Below are 19156 nucleotides of genomic sequence, written 5' to 3'. Positions count from 1 at the left end.
CCAAAACAGCTTAAAAAACTAAGTGCAGTTTGGGTACCAAGCATTATTGATTTTATACCACTTATATCCTAAGTGGTTTTACATTCAGGTACTTTATCATATTTCCCTATCTGTCCCAACAGGTTCAAACTCTATCTAGTGTACCTGGGGCAATGGAAGGACTCTGTCACTTGCCCATGGTCAGAAGGAGCAGTGAGGGATTCAAACCCACACCCTCAGGATGCTGAGGCTGCAGCTCTCACCACTGCGCCACACACTCCCCGCTCTCTGTTACTCCTGGCAATCATCCACATAGCAGTCAGAATAAAACAGGAAATGAGTCTCTTTCTTATTCTGCAGAAGCAAAGCTTTAGCATTCCGATAGCTATGTTTATGACTGTCAGTCATGCTCTCCCACTAACAACATTCTGTTAGTGCTGCTACTGAAAGCTTATGGTTTCTTAACTGGGGACCCACAAATGAAGAAAAGCTTCGGGGTCATTGTAAATTGGATTTATCATGTTTTGGCGCCGCACTTGCATTTTAGACGGTGCTGTAATAAGATAATTTGCTACTGCTCAGAGGCCTGTAATGGAGAGCCATGTCGCAGGACATGAGACTGTAATGCGATTTACTGTGGTAGCTCATGGATGTAGGAGGTAGGAGTGAAGACTCTGAAAGATAAGATGTGCTCTGAAATGACAATCACTAATAAGTATAATATCTTTATTTTAGCTGCGTATAGCTGTTGGCATTGCTGAGTTTGTTCATGGTTTCAATAAAACCCTTATCGGCATCGACAAAATACCTTTGCAATAACAGCACTACATTCACACAGGTAACAAGAAGAAATGCCAGTTGTTATAGGGAGTGCCAAAGGGAACTGGTGTGCAGTTTCAAGTGTCTTGGGCACATAAGTGCCACCCTAACTGGCAGATATGCACCAAAATGCACAGTGGGCCAGATTCTGTAAATCACACTCAAAAGTGGGCAGTGGAAACGATCAGCGCCTAAGCGTGATTCTATAAAGGCATGCGCTCTTTACAGAATCGCCGATTTCCATATCCAAACGATAGGCGGCAGACTTAGGCCTACTGAAACCTGGCGTAAATGCTGGCAACCAAGTTGGGCGTGCCTCTATGCCCAACTTTTGGGAACGTCTCTGACATGCCCATGTCCACTTTTGAGATATATGCGATGGGAGTTACAGTAGGTGCCCTGCCTTAAGGCTAAACATATCAAAATGTTTGGTCCCATATTGTCCACCTCAGAATTGGAGATCATCTAATGCTCATCAACTGTCATTACCTTCAGTGCATTTAATTAACATCTACTAGTAATTCTGCTTTTTTTTTTTTTTTTTTGCTTCTGTTTCCGTTTTTATGAAACTCCCTCCCATTTGAAATTCATTCTGGATTATCCTAAATTTAGATAAAACCTACCTATTTATTTATTTATTTATTTTAATATTTCTAGACCGCCTAAAACTAAGCGGTTAACAATTTAAAAACATTCACAATAATTCATACACTATGGGGCTCATAATCAAAACAAAAAAACGTCTAAAAAGTGGCCTAAATGGGTACTTGGACGATCAAAAAACCTGATCGTCCAAGTATCCATATCCAAAGCTTATTTTAAACGTATCCAAAATCAGCTTAGGCCTTTCCCCTGCCTCTAAATGCATAGAGCGAAAAGAGGCATTTTTAGAGGCGGGGAAAGGGCGGGAGGAGGATGGGAGGTGGGCCGACCTAGATATAGCCGTACAGCAGGTATAACCAAAGGTTTAGGCAGGTTGCCTAGTTGGCACTTAAACGTTTTGAGTTAGACCAAGTCAAAACGGGTATAAGTGCCGAAAAAGGGACCGCCCCCCCCCAACCTGTCTTAATTCTGTCCTTGTCCTGGCCTCAATCCCCACTATTTTTGTTTAAATTTATTTTTTTAAGCTATTTTGAATATCTTTAATTTTTATTATTGTAAACCCATCAGATACTTGTGATGGTTGGTATATCAAGCTATAAATAAACTTGAAACTTGAAACTATTCTCCCTTTGAAAACCGAGACGCTGAGGTTTAGCGTTTAGGACATTGGTGAGATTGTGACTGTCAGTAAGTAAAAGTTTCTAATTTCTGATATCATAAGCATAAGCGGATAGAAAGTGATCTACATTATTTAATTACTTTTACAGCTCTGAGAATCAAAGCGAGGTCGATAAGCCCTGAAGAAACGGCATAGTGCCGTGAAACATTGGCAAACTATCAGACTTCTTTATACAATCACAGTTTTTTTAGCTGTCTAAAATCTCAGTCCTTGACAATTTTAAACCTCAATAGTGGACCGTCGCTCTGTGGAAGTTTTTGCCAATGATGTGGTGGTGGTGGTTTGAGCGTGGGCTCTGCCGATAAAACCTGAGGCTTTTCTTCCATTTGAGTAGACTCTCGGCTTCATACAAGTAGAGTCATTTGTAGTATTATATTAATATACAGTGCTACATACGTGTAGCAGAATTATAGAAATGATAAGTAGTAGTAGTAGTAGAATAATGTGAATGTTTTATACTGATGGTATCTTGCCCCAGTTTGACTTAGCAAGATATTAAAAGATATCCAGTTATCTTCTTTAATGTAGATCTCAAAACAAGAGAAATAACTTATAGTTCTGCTGCTTATAAATAGTTGTTGCCTTTTGCAAAAAGTCACCAGTGTGTCTCTGAGGGTTAGGGGGGCAGGGAGAGTAAGTTCAGCACTTGCTGGAGGTAATGCTGTATTTACAGTAAGAATAACAATACTAAGGAGTGAAAACTTGATGTGTTACAGTGCTCTGTGCAGTAGTGCTGCCTAATTCACGGTTCGAATCAATTCACTGATTCGAATCAGGTGAATCGATTCGAAACGATTCAATTTTTAAAAAAAATCGGCCTCCCAATTCAACGACCGACCCTTCCCTCGTGCCTTCCTAAAGCAGGAGCTGCAGTGCTGCCTCTTGCTGGCCGTCCGCTGCCACTCCTGCTTGAGGGGGGAGAGTCAGTCATTAAGGCCTCCCCCCAGCTTCCACACTCTTAGTTTCTTAAGGCTAATACGGCAGCCTGCAGGCTTGTTGGTGTTATAGCGATCCCTGCAGCTGCCCGTCGTCCTCAGCGGCACATTCTCTCTGCTACATTCTGCCCCTGCGCTGAGGACGACGGGCAGCTGCAGGGTTCGCTATAGCACTAGCGATCCTGCAGACTGCCATGTTAGCCTAAAGTTAAGAACAGGGAAGTTGGGTGAAGATATAGGCTTGCGGGGGGAGCAGGCATTCACGGCAGGGGGGCAGGCCTTTGCGGGGGGGAGCAGGTCTTCGCGGCAGAGAGCAGGCCATCATGGCAGGGAAGCAGGCCTGTGCAGAGGGAAGAAGAGGAAGAGTTCCTTCATGGTGGTGAAGCAGGCCTGTGCAGAGGGAGGAGAAGGAAGGAGTAAGAGAGGGGAGGGGAGATGCCAGACCTGGGGTGAAGGGAAGAGAGAGACCAAACCAAAAAGAGGGGGAGGAAAGCAAAGGAGAGGTGCTGGACTAAAAGAGAGAGGGAGAAGAAATGCAAGACCACAAGGGGAAGGGTACAAGAGGGACAGATACTGCTCCAAAGTAGGTGGGCAGGGTGCAGGATGGCAGGAGAGAGATAGTAGGAGAAATCCTGTACCTGGGGAAGGGGATACAAGAGGTAACGAAGAGAGAAAGAAGAAGCTGGATATGGGTAGAGATAAGATGCTGGGCATGGAGGGAGCATAGGAACAGGGAAACAAAGGGGACAGTACTGGAGAGGAGAATAGGGACAGTGACACAGAAGAGAGATGCTGGATGAAAGGGTAGTTGAGAAATGGAGAGATGGTGGATCTGAGGATGGTGGGGTCCATCGCTGCAACTGCGGGGGGATTGAGATGAAAAAAAAGAAAGAAGCTAGACCGGGGGAAGAAAGGGAAACAGAAGGGGAGGGCAGAGATGGAAGATGGATGGTTAGCACGGAGAAAGAAGAAAGAAGGAGAGCCTGATCAGAAGATAACCAGACCATCATGGGACCAACATGATTTGAAAAATAACCAGACAAGAAAAGGTAGGAAAAATAATTTTATTTTCTGTTTTGTGATTACAGTGTTAGATTTGAAATGTGTATCCTTCCAGAGCTGGTGTTGGACTGCGAACATGAACTAGGATTTAACAGAGAGGAAAAGTATTTTTTGTTTGTTTATTTTGTTTACACCACAGGACCAGTGTAGGTAGGAGAGGGCAAAGGGGATGAAGAGGCTGTAAATTAAAGCCCACCAGGATGTTTGGAAAAAACCACCCAATTGGACAGGAAAATCGAATCGAAAAATCAATTCATTAGGCTGAATCGAATCGAATCGAATCAAAAAATCAATTCAATAGGCTGAATCGAATCAAATCAAATTTTTTTTTCCTGAATCGGGCAGCACTACTGTGCAGGCTTGCATTTGGCTGAATCACAGTTCTAGCTGCTGTGCTCCCAGAGCAGAGAGAAGTAGAGAAGCAGAAGGGGGCCTGCTAGCCCAACATGCATGGAAGGCAAGCAACCAATAGGAAGCATTCCATAATCCACAGGAACACCCGCAAAGAGAACTACAATTACACAATTCTGTAGTCCAAAAACACAATTTCAAATCTTAAAAGGGAGAAGCCACATTATACAATAAACAGCCTGCTTCCGTGAATGTGGGGGCAGAACAATGTCGGCTACTGGTCCCTTGAGAGAAAGATAAAATCTAATATTAGATTTCATAGACATAAGTAATCAATTATAATGCTTTTAACTTATTAAACATACAATAAATTTGCATTTAAGAAGATTGTTATAAACAGTGTAAATGATCTGATGAAGAGTGAGGTGAATCATGAGCTGAAAGAAAATGCTCATGTGAAACGAGTCACGACTAAGGGTCATATAAAAGGTTTTTAAAAATCCCTTTTCATATTATTGAGCATTTTTTAATTTCTCAATTAGCACTGAGAGAGTTCTTGTAATGACTGTGGGAAGCAGGGCACTGTGGGTCACATTTGGTGGTGATAAACTGTATTATAAACTTAGGACTCCTTTTCCTAAGGTGCGCTAGCGTTTTTAGTGTACGCAGGAAATTACCGCGTGCTACGCTTCTAGAACTAACACCAGCTCAATGCTGGTGTTAAGGTCTAGCGCGCTATTCCTTAGTAAAAGGAGCCCTTAAACTCTGGGTGGGATAAGTTATCCCTCAGGACTCAGAAGTTTTCTTAATTAACAGATTGACCCCTTTTAAGTTGTGTTCTCTTGAAGTTGATTTAAAACTATGCTTTGGACTTCCCGCTTTGACTGTGAAACACTTGGGCGTTTGTTGTTTTAGGCACATATATGGCCATGTTCTTTGTTTTTACTAGCTTGCATTGCTGTGGAAGAGAGCTGTTTATGGTTTTTCTTTGAGGAAGACGAATGGGGGAGTTTTGAGGGTTAAAAAGTGAAAATGAGAGATATATCTTAAAGTCTCTGTTGGCATCTGTTGTTAAGAATTTGGCTTTATGCAATTAACAAGGACTTATTTGCTCTGTTCTATTGTGGGGTTTTTTTGCAAACTTTTGTACGCTATTTTTTTCTTACTGTACATGTATTGGTCTAATATAGGATTTCAAAAAAATTAAAATAAACAAAATATACTGTTACCTTCTTATGGAACTGCAAATAATTGTCAGGATTATGGCATTCCAAAGGCAATTTGATATCAACCTGTCTAGATGTATTGGTTTATCATTATGGAACAAACATTTTGATTTTCTGCACGACTCACTAGTATTTTACTCAGGTTCAGTGGGTAGGGTAGCACTTATCTGAAGGACTCTTTCTGGGAAAGGAGTGGCATAATGCCAGCTTTCAGCCTTTCTTGGCTACTAGTCACATGATATGCATAACTTACTTCTACTACAAACACTTTTTTATATAGCACTGAATACTGTAAAGAAACATGTGAGAAACAGATCCTGCTCTATAATGCTCACCAGTGGCATAGTAAAGGTGAGCAGCGCCCCTTCCCAACCCCCTGCCATGTGCATGCCCCTTTCCCTTTCCCCGTACCTTTTTATCCCACATCGGTGTCGGCTTACCCTTTGACGTCACTTCCTAGGCGCGGGTCCCAGAAGTGACATTAGAAACAGCGCCGATGTTGACACAGATGGCAACCTTGCGCTGGGGAAAGGTACAGGGGAAGGCAAGGGGCGCGCAAGGCAAGGAGCGGAGCAAGTGGGTGGGGGGGGGAGAGGAGGAGGGGTGCCACCACACCCTTAGGAAGACCATGCCCAGGGTGGACTGCACCCCCACCCCACCCTTACTATGCCACTGATGCTCACAGTCTAGTCAAATCATACTTCTCAGAACGGACCTCTAGGGTCACATTTAATAATTCATCTTCAAGCACCTCTATCAATAACTATGGTATTCCTCAAGGCTCTATACTATCTCCTCTTTTATTCAATATTTTTACTGCTCCTTTACTAACTCTGTGTCAATCCTTAGGGTTTTCCGTTTTTGCCTAAACTGACGATTTTCAGCTTCTTCATCCAGTCAACTCTGACTCTGACGAGGAGATCCAAAACATCAACTAAAAACTATCAGAAATAAACCAATGGCTCCAGAAAAACATGTTATCTTTCAACATCGCAAAAACAAAATCCATATTCTTTCCCTGGAAAGAAGGACTCTAGCACCCCCCCCACCCCCCCCACACACACACACACAATCTCGATCAAAAACTCCCCGATTCAATCAGTTGATAAGATAAAAATTCTTGGCATCATCCTTGACAACAAACTCAACTATCATGATCAAATTAATACAATTGTCAAAATTTGTTTCCACAGACTGCATATGATTAGATCCCTGGTTAACTTCCATTGGATTATTGCAATTCATTCTACAAGGGTATTGCCCAAAAAGAAATTAGAAGATTACAAATAATACAAAACACTGCAATAAAAATAATTACAAAAAAAAGGAAATTTGATCATGTCATGCCTTTATTAAAGAACACAAGTTGGCTCCCCATTAATCATAGAATTACATTTAAACTGGCACTAATCTCAATTAAGGTCCAACTATTCACAGCCCCACTATTCTTAGAAAGAATAATTATCCCTTACAATTTGTTTTGAACTCTATGATCTGAGGATAAGAACCTTCTCACTATTCCATCCTTGAAAACAATTAACACCAGGCATAACACACTTTTCTCAGTTACAGCTCCTCAAACTTGGAACCAATTACTGGCCCAGGTAAGGGACGAAAAACATAACATAACATAAAACTCACTTGTATACCGCAAATACCATTAAGTTCTATGTGGTTCACAAAGACTAGTAATACAAATGAATAGACGTCCGATTTCTAACTTCCAAAGTGTTCCCTGAAAAGATTCGTTTTTAAGGCACGTCAAAATTGTTGATATGAAGTTGGGAGTGTAAATATATAAGTTAAATCCCTAGTCCATGAGGCTGCCTGAAAAGATAATAGACATTCCTGAAATTTCTAGTATTTACATCCTTTCACAAAGGGAAAGAAAACAATGAATGAGTTTTCCTGTGATGTTTAGAATTTGTGATAATAATAGAGTCCATAAGATACTCAGGAATTGAGCCTGTTAGTGCCTTAAAACAAATACAGTCCAACTTAAATTTAACCCTTGCCTCAACTGGAAACCAATACAGTTGACGATAAAAATCAATAACATGGTCATACTTCTTTAAATTGAAAATCAATCTAATTGCTGTATTCTGAATTATGCATAGTCTATGAAGGTTTTTCTGAGTACCTACAAGATGAATAATATTACAATAGTCCAGCTGACTAAGGACAAGTGATCGAACCAACAACCAAAAGGAGTTAATGTCAAAATATGCTCTGATAGTTCTTAATTTCCAGAGAGTATAAAAACTCTATCGAACCAATGAATCGACCTGATTTTTCATTGTAAAGGTACAGTCTAGAACTACGCCAAGTATTTTTACAGTTGACTGAATTCTATAAATTGTATTATTTAAGACACTAGATGAAACATCTTCATTTAAATTTGGTGATGCATAAAAAAATTTAGTTTTTTCCGTGTTAATTTTCAATTTAAATTCTGACAATTTCAAAGGGAAACTAAAAAGTTACCTAGTCAGGGATGCTTTTGAATAAATTCAGCCCAGTAATTGTAGGACATCGACAGTCAATGCAGACTAGGCACCATCTATGTAACTCGCCTATGTTTTATCCCTTTTTCGTTCTCTTTCCTATATTGTTTGTAGTTCCTTCCTTCCTTTTGAAATAAGTCAGTGTTTCCCCTAACAATTGTTTATTTCCCCTATTTTTATTGTACATCGTTTTGAAATTTTGAAAAATCGATTTTTATCAAATTTTAAATAAACTGGAAGCTTCCTTGTTTAGTATGTTAAAGAAATGGTTGCATTATAAAAGAAATGATCTGAGAGAACTGGGGTTTTAAAGCAGCTTTGAGAAACGTAATTTTTGGCAGGGTTTGGCTATGATAAAACAGAAAGAAGGGGGAAGAGGAGTAGACCCCAGATCAGAAGCTATTGCGACCACATTTAGGGCTCCTTTTACAAAGGTGCGCTAGCGGTTTTAGCGCATACTTAGAGCATGCTAAAATGCAGCGCGCGCTAGCCGCTACTGTCTCCTTTTAAGCAGGTGGTAATTTTTCAGCTGGCGCGCGCTATAGCACGCGCTAATCTTTGTGCGTGCGCTTAAAAAGCTAGCTCACCTTTGTAAAAGGAGCCCTAAGTGCAGTGAGGTGGCAAGTGTGGAGTTTTGGGGCTCCTTTTACGAAGGTATGCTAGCGTTTTTAGCGCGCACTAGCCGAAAAAGTACCGCCTGCTTAAAAGGAGGCAGTAGCGGCTAGTGCGCGTGGCATTTTAGCGTGTGCTATTCCACGCGTTAAGGCCCTAACGCACCTTTGTAAAAGGAGCCCTTGGTGATAGGGCAAAAGACTATAAATAAAAGCATCTTGTCGGATGCACGGAGTTTTGGGGAAAGAGTATTAGGGTAAATAGTACTGAACTTGTCCAAGAAAAATGTGAATTTTTAGCAAAAAAATGCTTTTAGTACTGAGAGAAAATCTTTTCTGTTATGTGGGGGCGATTTTGCTTGTGCATCCTAACTCATTCATATACGTAAAAGTATCAGAACTATATAATACACTGATTTTCAAGCATTTTTAAAAAATAGGATTTTTTTTCTAAGTTGTTTATATCATAGCTAAATCTTCTTCCCTTCAGAACGCATGTCTCAAAATGCTCCATAAGTTTTGAGTGCCTGTGCTTCTTCCCATACCTACTTTAAAGAGGTCCTCATGGCTGAGCGTGCTGCCATGCAGGCTGATCAATCTATTGCAGCCTCTAGTGGCCACAAGCTCAAACAACAGGTGTGAAAACAGGTACACTTCTCCCTCCGTATTCGCTGTGATAGGGGATTAACAGAACCGCAAATACAGAAAAACCGCGAATAACTTTTTCATATGTTGTGCACTGTTTTCTATTAAAAACCATCGTGAATATGGTGAAACTGCAAATAACATGGTGAGGGACCTGGCCTGTTCCTGAAGGAGAGGCAAAACACGGTGGAGAAAGTGCTAGGAATCAGTGATTTTCTCTATGCAAGCTGACGTAATTTGGGGGTGAGGAGCCAGCAAACTAAAAACCATGAATGCAGAGGGAGAAGTGTACTACCGTATTTGAGACTCCATAGATTTCTGTGTGGAGATCATGCATGCCGACCCTAAGACCTTAAAGGTTGCAGGTCGTTGTTCAATCTCTATTAATTCGGTCATAGATCATATCACAGTCTGAAAGGTTTTGGGTATTTGGTATAGCAATAGCATGGAGATATATAGAAACTTGGTTTAGTGAATAGCCAACTATGTTGTGCAAATTAATTGGCTATCTGCAAAATTTAAAGATGAAGCTGGCTAATTTTAGTAGCCACAGACCAAGCCTCTTTTTATTTGAAATATCCCTGTAAATATGTTATTCATTGTCAGTCCATTAAGTGTGTATTTTTTGGAGTCCCTTTACCTGACTACTTTTCTGGATACTAAATGGGTTTCTGTAGTAACTCCCTAAAGAGAGATATTGATGGGGGTCTTTAGATACATTCAATTACTTGATTAGCATATGCTTGATTTCCTTTGTTGGTTTTCCTCTTAGTTCTTCATTTAGAATTGGATCGCCCAAATGATTGTGGAGTTTAGCCGTTTTGGTTTAATTTTGTTCCTATTGTGTATGATAGAAATGATAGGCCCAGTTAATTTGCAGAGACTGCCATGGTGAAAGGAACATGGGGTTGGCCATTATGCCACTCAAGAGGTACATTTCAAATTGTAATACACATTCCTGCCATCGGGGATTGATGTTGGTTCCAAAACCATAATGGGGGCAATATTTAAAAGCACTTGTCCTGATAACAGTACTTCTATCCAGATAAATGTCTAGATAGTTCTGAATATCTATACAGCCTACATCCCTGGCCCAGAAGACCACCAATTACGTTACATTACATTACATTAGGGATTTCTATTCCGCCATTACTTGCGGTTCAAGGCGGCTTAGAAAAGATTTATAAACAGGGTTACAATGGGAGAACAATTGATTTGCTAGAGCGGTAAAGAGTAGATCTTTTGATATTTCTTTGGTAGTTAAGAGTAGATCATTTGATATCAGTCGGATTTGCAGGATCGCCCTAATGAATATGCATGAGAGAGGTTTGCATACAATGGAGATGACAGGCATGCAAATCTGCTCCATGCATATTCATTAGAGCTATCCAGAAAATCTTACTGGCTGATCTTCCAGGACAGGGTTGGGAACCACTGACTTAGATGGTACCAGGGCAGAGCATAGACAGCACCATGCAGGGACAAATAGAAGCATGCCCTACATTATCTGAATAAATTATCCAGAAAACAGATTTAATATTGCCACTATCTGGATAAATTTCAGTGCTGGCTGCTTTATCTGGATAGTGGTTCTGAATTTCCTGATATTGGTTTTGACCACTGCAGCCAACCTTAAGAAAGAATCTGCCAATCACAACGGCTGAATATTGACCTGTATGTTCTTTTTGATTCTGGACATTTCACTTACCCCCTCTTTTACTAAGGTGCACTAATCGAATTAGCGCGCCCTAAACATTAATGCATCCATAGACTAACATGCACGCGTTAGCGTCTAGCACACATTAAATCGATTAGCGCGCGCTAATCGGTTAGTGCACTTTAGTAAAAGAGGGCCTTAGTTTGAAAATGTTATGTCTTGGAAAAGCCCTCTTTCCCACAAAAACAGTTAATTTGGTCCGTTTTATTTTATTTCTGTACTTAAAAGAATTAATAAGCTGCCTCCCTAATCAAACTTTTCGAATGATGTAGTCTGTTTCTATTTCTAAAACTGGCATGAAAAAATTAACAAACTCACATTAACTACAGGAATCAATTAATTTTTACACCTTAACTTTATATTTTGTAGGGGCCTCGGCAGTACCACTTGGGGCTTAAACTTTCCACAAGCTTTATGCATCCACATTGCCATCAGTCCAATATTTCATATTAGTATTTCTACTTTAATTATTTCACTTTAACTTATTGGCAATCTCTAATAAAGAGTAACCAAATAAAAATGCTTATCTTAAGCTTTAATTGCGTTGTCCACAGCTAGGGGATTGTTTGGTCAAACAATACCCTAGCTGTGGATGACACGATACTAATGTGAAATATTGGGCCAATTGGTGATGTGGGCCTATAAAGCTTATGGGCCGTGAAAAATTTGAGCCTCCAGTGGAACTAATGAGATCCATACAAAATATAAAGTGTAAAACATGAATTGATCCCGGGAGTTATGATGCGAGTTTGTTGACTGATTCCTGGAAAACAAGAAATTTGTGCCGCTGAGAAATTTGGAATGGAAAAAATTAAAGCAGACATGTTTTGTTTCTTAAAAATAATTTTAATGTAGCACAATTTTTGGCCACGTTTTGACCTGGTTTTGGCCAGGTACTAGTGACCTGGATTGGCCACCGTGAGAACGGGCTACTGGGCTTGATGGACCATTGGTCTGACCCAGTAAGGCTATTATTTATTTGTTTTTTTCTTTTAAATTCTGTATTAATTTTCAAATCACATACAAAAGTGCACAGAATATATAATCAATTAATACAATAATCAGCACTTGCATCCAAATAAATAATATTCTTATGTTCATATTTTCTTAATTGTCTCGGTTCAGGGGACAATTCTAAAACCAGGTGCCTCCATTTAAGAAGAAGCCTATTCTGTAATTTATTTATTTATTTTTAGTATTTATACACCTCGTATAGCCTAACCCCCTCTTCTACGAAACCGCGCTAGCAGTTTCTAGCGCGGGGAGCCGCACTGAATGGCCCGCGCTGCTCCCGACGCTCATAGGAACTCGATGAGCGTCGGGAGCGGCACGGGCCATTCTGCGCGGCTCTCTGTGCTCTCTCTGCACTATAAAAATGCTAGCGCAGTTTCGTAGAAGAGGGGGGTAAGTAGTTTACATTCAGGTACTCAAGTTTTTCTCCCGCTCTGTCCCCGTGGGCTCACAATCTGACTAATGTACGTGGGGCAATGAAGTGTTAAGTAACTTGGCCAGGGTCACAAGGAGCAGCGCTGGGTTTGAACCTGACCTAACATATAGGGGCATACTCTTATGCCAGCCATAGAATTGGTGCAAATACAGTGCCATAAACAAGGTAGGGATGTCTGTTAATGGGAGCTTTTGCCTATTCTAAAAGGACTAGTCTTTAAGCCCGTTACATTAACGGGTGCAAGAATAGAGTGTCTGTCTGCCTGTGTTTCTTTTATCTCTCTCTCCTTGGCTGCTGTCTGTGTCCTTCTGTCTCCCCCCCCCCCCCCGAGCAAAGCTGTCTGCCCCAGCACACACCTCCCACCCAAAGCAGCCCCCTTTCCCTCTCCCTATCTCTACATGGCCCCTTCTGTCTCCCCCTAGCACACCCCTCTCCCAAAGCAGCCCCCTTTCCTTCTCCCTGTCTCTCCATGGGCCCTTCTGTCTTCCCCCCAGAGTAAAACTGTCTGTCCCCAGCACACCTCCCCCCCCAAAGCAGCCCCCTTTCCCTCTCCCTATCTCTCCATGGCCCCTTTCCCTCTCCCTCTGGCCCCCTGAATTAATCCCCCTGCTTACCTGGCCTGCTCCTCTTCAAAGCAGGCCGCGATCGTGGTGGCCGACCCCAGTGAACTTCGCAGGCCGCTCCCCAACCCGGAAGCACGCACCCCCCGACGTGATCCCGTGCGTCAGAGGGAACGTGCCACCAAAGCCGGAAAGCGGCCCGCGAAGCCCGCCAAAGCCGGCCACGATCGCAGGCTGGCCCGAAGATGAGGATCAGCAGCAGCGACAGCAGCGGTGAGCGAGGGAGGTCTGCTGAACTTCCTTCGGGTTGGTGAGGGCGGGAGGAGGGGCGTGGCCAGAGTGATCATTGGCCGGGTTCTAAAATGGAACACGGCCATGGATCACACACCACGGCCGCTGTAATCACACTTTTTTAAAAGCGCATGCGCCACTAGCCTTTTATTATTAGTGATGTTGAAGATGAAAGAGTGAGGCAAATTGGAAACAACCACAACGACTGCACACCTCACTAGTTTGGGTTCAATTACAGGATGAGAAAAGAGCCTTCAACACCATCAAAATGTGTGACTGTCCAGCTTAGGCTCATTTCATAACCTCATGATTAAATTAGCTGCTGTATTGCTTTCTATCATATTTCAAAAAATAAAGACTAAACAACAGCAAAAGTTTCTTATTTACTTATCCTTTTAATGCAGTGTCTCTAGCATGCCCCGACCCAAAAGGCCTTTTCCATAAAGGAGCTGTTTCTCAGCGCCCTCCTTGCAAATGTGTGCTATGTATTTTAAATGGATGTTTCCAGAATTGCACTTAGACACCATACTAGCATTTACGCAAGAGTGCACCTGCGCAGAAATGTTAATTTTCTCTACAAGTATGTATGTATGTATGCATGTAGAATTGCTGCTGGCATATCCTCCAGTTTTAGCTTTTACAATCGGGGTATTGTAAGCCCTCCAAAAAAGCCTGATCATGGAGGACTATCGACCCCCTTATCACGGATGACTGTTGGTTTAACTGCATACCCCTTCCTTTCAGGTTGTGTCCGACACATCCCTTGTTGTAACGTGGACACCACACAGGGTCCAGGCAGGTTCTGGTGGAAAGTGAGGAAAACCTGCTACAGAGTAGTAGAACACAACTGGTTTGAAAGTTTTATCATCTTCATGATCCTGCTGAGCAGTGGTGCCCTGGTGAGTGTGATCTGCAAGAACTTAAAACTACTGCAGGGTTCAGACAATTGGAAATAAGTAACATTCCAGTTCAGAAATGTAGATGGATGTTCCTTCTGATTATTCCTTCAGAAAAACAAGAATATGGATAAAGCCAGGGGTTCCTTTTATTTACCCACTATTTATATCTAAATTTACCTTAGTGCTTATGGACTGGGCTGGCTCAATTACTTAGTAGCAGTTTTTATTAGGGCAGTGGCGTACCTAGGGTATGTGATGCCCCTCCCCATCATTTGTTTAACACCTCCCCCCTGCCCTTGGTACGCCACAGGTACGGTTCGAAAAAGGCTAAGAAGCCGGCGGGAATGGCAAAAGTGTCCTTTATGGAACACCCTCCCGATCTGGCTCTATCCCACCTCCTTCATGACACCACCGGAAAGCGTTGTCAGCCATTGGTCGACCTTGCCTGGGCGCTGTGACCCAGGCAAGGTCAACCAATGGCTGAGAACACTGTCCGGTGGCGTCACAAAAGGGGCGGGATAGAGCCAGATTGGGAGGGTGTTCCTTAAAGGACGCTTTCGCCACTCCCACAAGCTTCATAGCCTTTTTGTTGGCCGCGGGGGTGGACTGGCAGCCGCGCTGAAGTGCAGGTCCCAGGAGGATCTGGACCCGGCCGGCTGTGCACCCCGTAAGAACACCCTGGGCGGTCTGCTCCCCCTGCCCTGCCCTTGGTACGCCACTGCATTAGGGGCATGCAACCAGAGAATTTTTGCTTTGTGTTGTTTCCTTAAAGGTTCATTTATAGAAGCAGGCATTGTTGAGAGTTCATGCCATATGGAAAGGGTAGGGTTACCATATTTCTTCCTGCAAAATAGAGGAGGTGTGGCCCTGCCCCCAGCTCCGTCCTCACACAAATCTCTTATCTCATTCCTGAGCTCGGGGCCGCATCTGGAGGGTCTCCGAACATGCGTGGATATGACATGATGACATCATATGCATGCGTGGATGTGCCATCATGATGTCACATGCATGAGTGCATGCATGGATGACCTCCAGACAAGGCCCCAGCTCCTGAACCCGCACAAACTGCTGGCTTTTTGAAAAACCGCCTGGACCCCCAGACAGTCCTCTAAAAAGAGGACATGTCTGGGTAAACCCGAACATATGGTAACCCTAGAAAAGGGTGTGCACTTTTCACAAAGAGAGAAATTCTAGAAATGGTGCTCAAAATTCGGTGGCAGGAAAAAAAATCGCTGCTAAGCTCAGTTCTATAACAGGTGCACGTCCTTTATAGACTTATGCTTAGTGCAGATTTCCACACCCAACTTTGGACATCAGACTTACACCTGCTGAAACCTAGAGTAAAATGCTGGCACCCAAGTTAGGCGCACTGAGGCAGAGACCAGGACAGCTGCAACAATCATGATGCCAGCCACAGAAGCCTAAGCTTTATGGGAAGAACATCTTTAAAATTCAAATTTGCAACCGGACTTTCCCGCTAAAATTCAAGTTTGTGACCAATGGACTTTTCTGCCTCAGTTACCTCAATCCCCAGCCAATCAGGTTTGAGGACCCACTATATATAAAGACTAGCTGCAGAACTCCCAGCATACCCTGAAGAAAGCCACAGCATGAGGACTGAAAGCGTCTGTTCTATCTAACCAGCCACGGTAAGACCCAGACATCTCCTACAATCATAGGAGAAACAGATTCCAATTGACAGATGCCCAGTGGAGCGAAAGGAAACTACTAGTCTTAAAATTCAAAAACTTCTTTCAAGCAATAAAAGCAGTAAAAGGTCATGCTTATCTGACCCGAACGTAAAAGTGTCCTTAACAAGAAGGATGGGGTTTGAAGTGATCCAATTACAGTGTCAGCTGCTCCAAGCTGCAGCAGAAATCAGGGAGCTGGTTAGCAGCCCACAGAAAATCCATGAAAAGGAGGTGTGGGACATCCATAGCTGTCTGCAGATCACACATGAAAATGCACCCCTGTATAGAGTCACCGCTGTCATATGTCAGCGGTGACTCTATACAGGGGTGCATTTTCATGTGTGATCTGCAGACAGCTATGGCTTGTCATCTTGCCAAAAACAGAAAGCAAAATCCTCTCAGATACCACCTACTGTGGTAACGAAGTGAAAAGTTAAAAAGGACAGGGTGAGCTACACAATACTGAAGTGTTCCTTCTATAGCATTCATCATCTCGTCTACTGTCAGCACATATCAGCTAAGTGACTCTCTTGATATACTGGCTCTGAGACAGACAGGATCAACTGTAAAATAAATTCCTATCACTACATGTAGGAGAGAACAAGATAGTTTTATTTTAATCCAACTGCTGTAGCTTGTTGAACACAATGCTAAACCTAGTCTTACGTAAAACTGCATTTTTGTAGCTGACATTCGGAAACTGCTTTCAGCCTTTTGCCTTTCTGGGAGTTTTATTTTTTTGTTTTTTAAAAAATTTACATTCTACATGGATTACAAATTATTCAGGTACTCAAGCATTTTTCCTGAGCTGTCCCGGTGGGCTCCTACTTTATCTAATGTACCTGGGGCAATGGGGATTAAGTGACTTCCCCAGGGTCACAAGGAGCAGTGTGGGGTTTGAACCCACAACCTCAGGGTGCCATGGCTGTAGCTATAACCACTGCACCACACAATCCCACAACAGAGCTCTGCTATTTCTCATTCTAGCAAGACTGAGTTGTGGTGCTCTGGATTAATGTAAATACGTTAACCCAAAACCCAGAAGTAGGATCTAATGCCCAGCTCGAACTTTTGCCAAAGGGTTTTTTTTTTTTTTTCCTGTCATTTTTAAGTCATTACTTTCTTATCTTCGTTTAGAAGCGCTCAGCTATTTTACAGAAAAAAATAATGGGGTAGTTATTCAGCCAGTGTTTTTTTAAAACACTGACCGTGGCTGGCTAAAGTAGCTCCGGATACTCAGGCCCTGGCATTGAATATCTGGGGCTAGATGGTGCTGCACTGGCCACTGGAGCTTAGACAGTTATGTGGTCCCTGGCTGAATATTGTCTGGGACCCGCATAACCCTTTTTAAAAATCTCCCCTCCACTGGAGATCCTGAGCCCAAGCCCCCCCCCCCCCCTCCCAAATCAGCCTGCCTCCTTTTCTCCCTCTCCCCCTCCCCCAGTCTAGGTAAGCCCCCTAGGCCTACCTGTATCCCTAGTGGTCCAGTGGAGGGCGATGGGGACAGGAACACAGCCTACCTGCTCCTGACCCTTGCGTCTGCCTTATGCAAATGGACACCACAACCTCCTGTGACAGCTCACGGTACTTGTGAAGCTTTTGAGCTTCCCTATATTCACCCGCTAAGCTAAGCAGGCCCTGGCACTAAATATTTTTGGCTCCCATATAACCCCCAGCTCCTCCATCTCTTGTACTGCTTCTGACCTGTCTACTTTTAACATGGGCTGTCAGAAACAATATTCAGTGGCACTGCCTGGTATAGTAAGAATATAAGTTCCATCCCCTTTATCCCCTTGGTCACTCTTTGAAACTTTTCTAGTGCCACTATATCTTTCTTGAGATAAGGAGACCAGAATTGAACACAATACTCCAGGTGAGGTCGCACCATGGAACGATACAGAGGCGTTATAACATTCTTAGCCTTGTTAACCATCCCTTTTAAAATAATTCCTAGCTTTTTTGGCCGCCACCGCACATTGGGTGGAAGGTTTCATCGTATTGTCTACAATGACACCCAATCCTTTTTTGGAGCACTGACCCCCAAGGTGGACCCTAGCATCTGGTAACTGTGATTTGGGTTATTCTTCCCAATGTGCATCACTTTGCATTTGTCCTCTGAATATACTCTGAATATCGGCAGTTGGACAACTTACTGTGATTTAAACTGGCCAGAGACTCCCCAGCCTGCTTAAATTGCTCTGAATATCAGCCATAATAATAATAATCATCATAATAAAATTTTAAAAATCCTCCACATGTAAGTGGAAGAGGTTTTTTTTTTAAAAACAAAAGACAAACAGGAGAAACTGTCTTCACACCTGAAAAGTGCACAAAAGCAAACAACAAAGGAGACCAGATGGTGCTCAATCCTATTTATTAAACAGACTCGACACGATCGTGTATCGGCCCAAAAGGGCCTGCCTCAGGAGTCTTGGTATCAAATCATAGAACCTATGGCGTATCAATCCAAATGTCTAAGTATCGCAATAAAAACACTGAGAAAAATAAATCTCCTTTCCAAAAGGTTAAGAACATTCCCTGTCTTATAAGTGAAATCCACATTGATGGATTTTCACCTGCTCCAAGGTACCCTTAAGTAGCTGGTTGAAGCGCAAGTATAAATGCTGAGGTCTGACTCCCTGACAACCCCCCTCCCCCAAGGCACCCTCTCTTAGCCCCTCAAAGTGAATATCTCCAGTCCCTGAATAATTAAATTCCCCTCCCCCCACCTGTTATAAAATCAGGCCCTTAAACTACAGTATAGAAATATAAACAAAGAAACTGAAGGCAGATAAAAGCCATATGGCCTTTCCAGTCTGCTTAATCTTTCCTCTGTATGTGCTTGTCCCAAGCTCTCTTGACTTCAGATACAGTCTTTGTCTCCACAGCCTCCACCCGGAGAACATTTCCACAGATTCACCACATAACAGAGGTCTATAAAATAATGAGTAGAAAGGGTAGATGTGAAATGCTTGTTCACTCTTTCCAAAAAAATACTAGGACTAGGGAGCATGTGATGAAGCTACTAAGTAGTAGATTTAAAACAAATTGGAGAAAATATTTCTTCATACGTGTAATTAAACTCTGGAATTCATTGCCAGAGAATGTGCTGAAATCAGTTAGCTTAGCGGGGTTTA

General features: G+C 42.5%; 1 protein-coding gene across 6 annotated transcripts in view; it reads left to right on the top strand.

Moving 5' to 3' along the window:
* The window catches only part of LOC117354345 (sodium channel protein type 5 subunit alpha-like), an 839094-nt gene that overhangs the window by 630167 nt on the left and 189771 nt on the right, over positions 1 to 19156 (top strand). For all 6 annotated transcript variants that reach the window (XM_033931713.1, XM_033931710.1, XM_033931711.1 and 3 more), the window contains one exon: positions 14174 to 14328. In XM_033931713.1, the coding sequence (XP_033787604.1) occupies positions 14174 to 14328 (155 nt within the window). The remainder of the gene's footprint in view (positions 1 to 14173; positions 14329 to 19156) is intronic.

Source organism: Geotrypetes seraphini, chromosome 2 (assembly GCF_902459505.1).
Source record: "Geotrypetes seraphini chromosome 2, aGeoSer1.1, whole genome shotgun sequence".
Lineage (NCBI taxonomy): Eukaryota > Metazoa > Chordata > Amphibia > Gymnophiona > Dermophiidae > Geotrypetes > Geotrypetes seraphini.
Note: the sequence above shows the minus strand (reverse complement) of the source record. Positions and strands in the feature narration are given on the sequence as shown.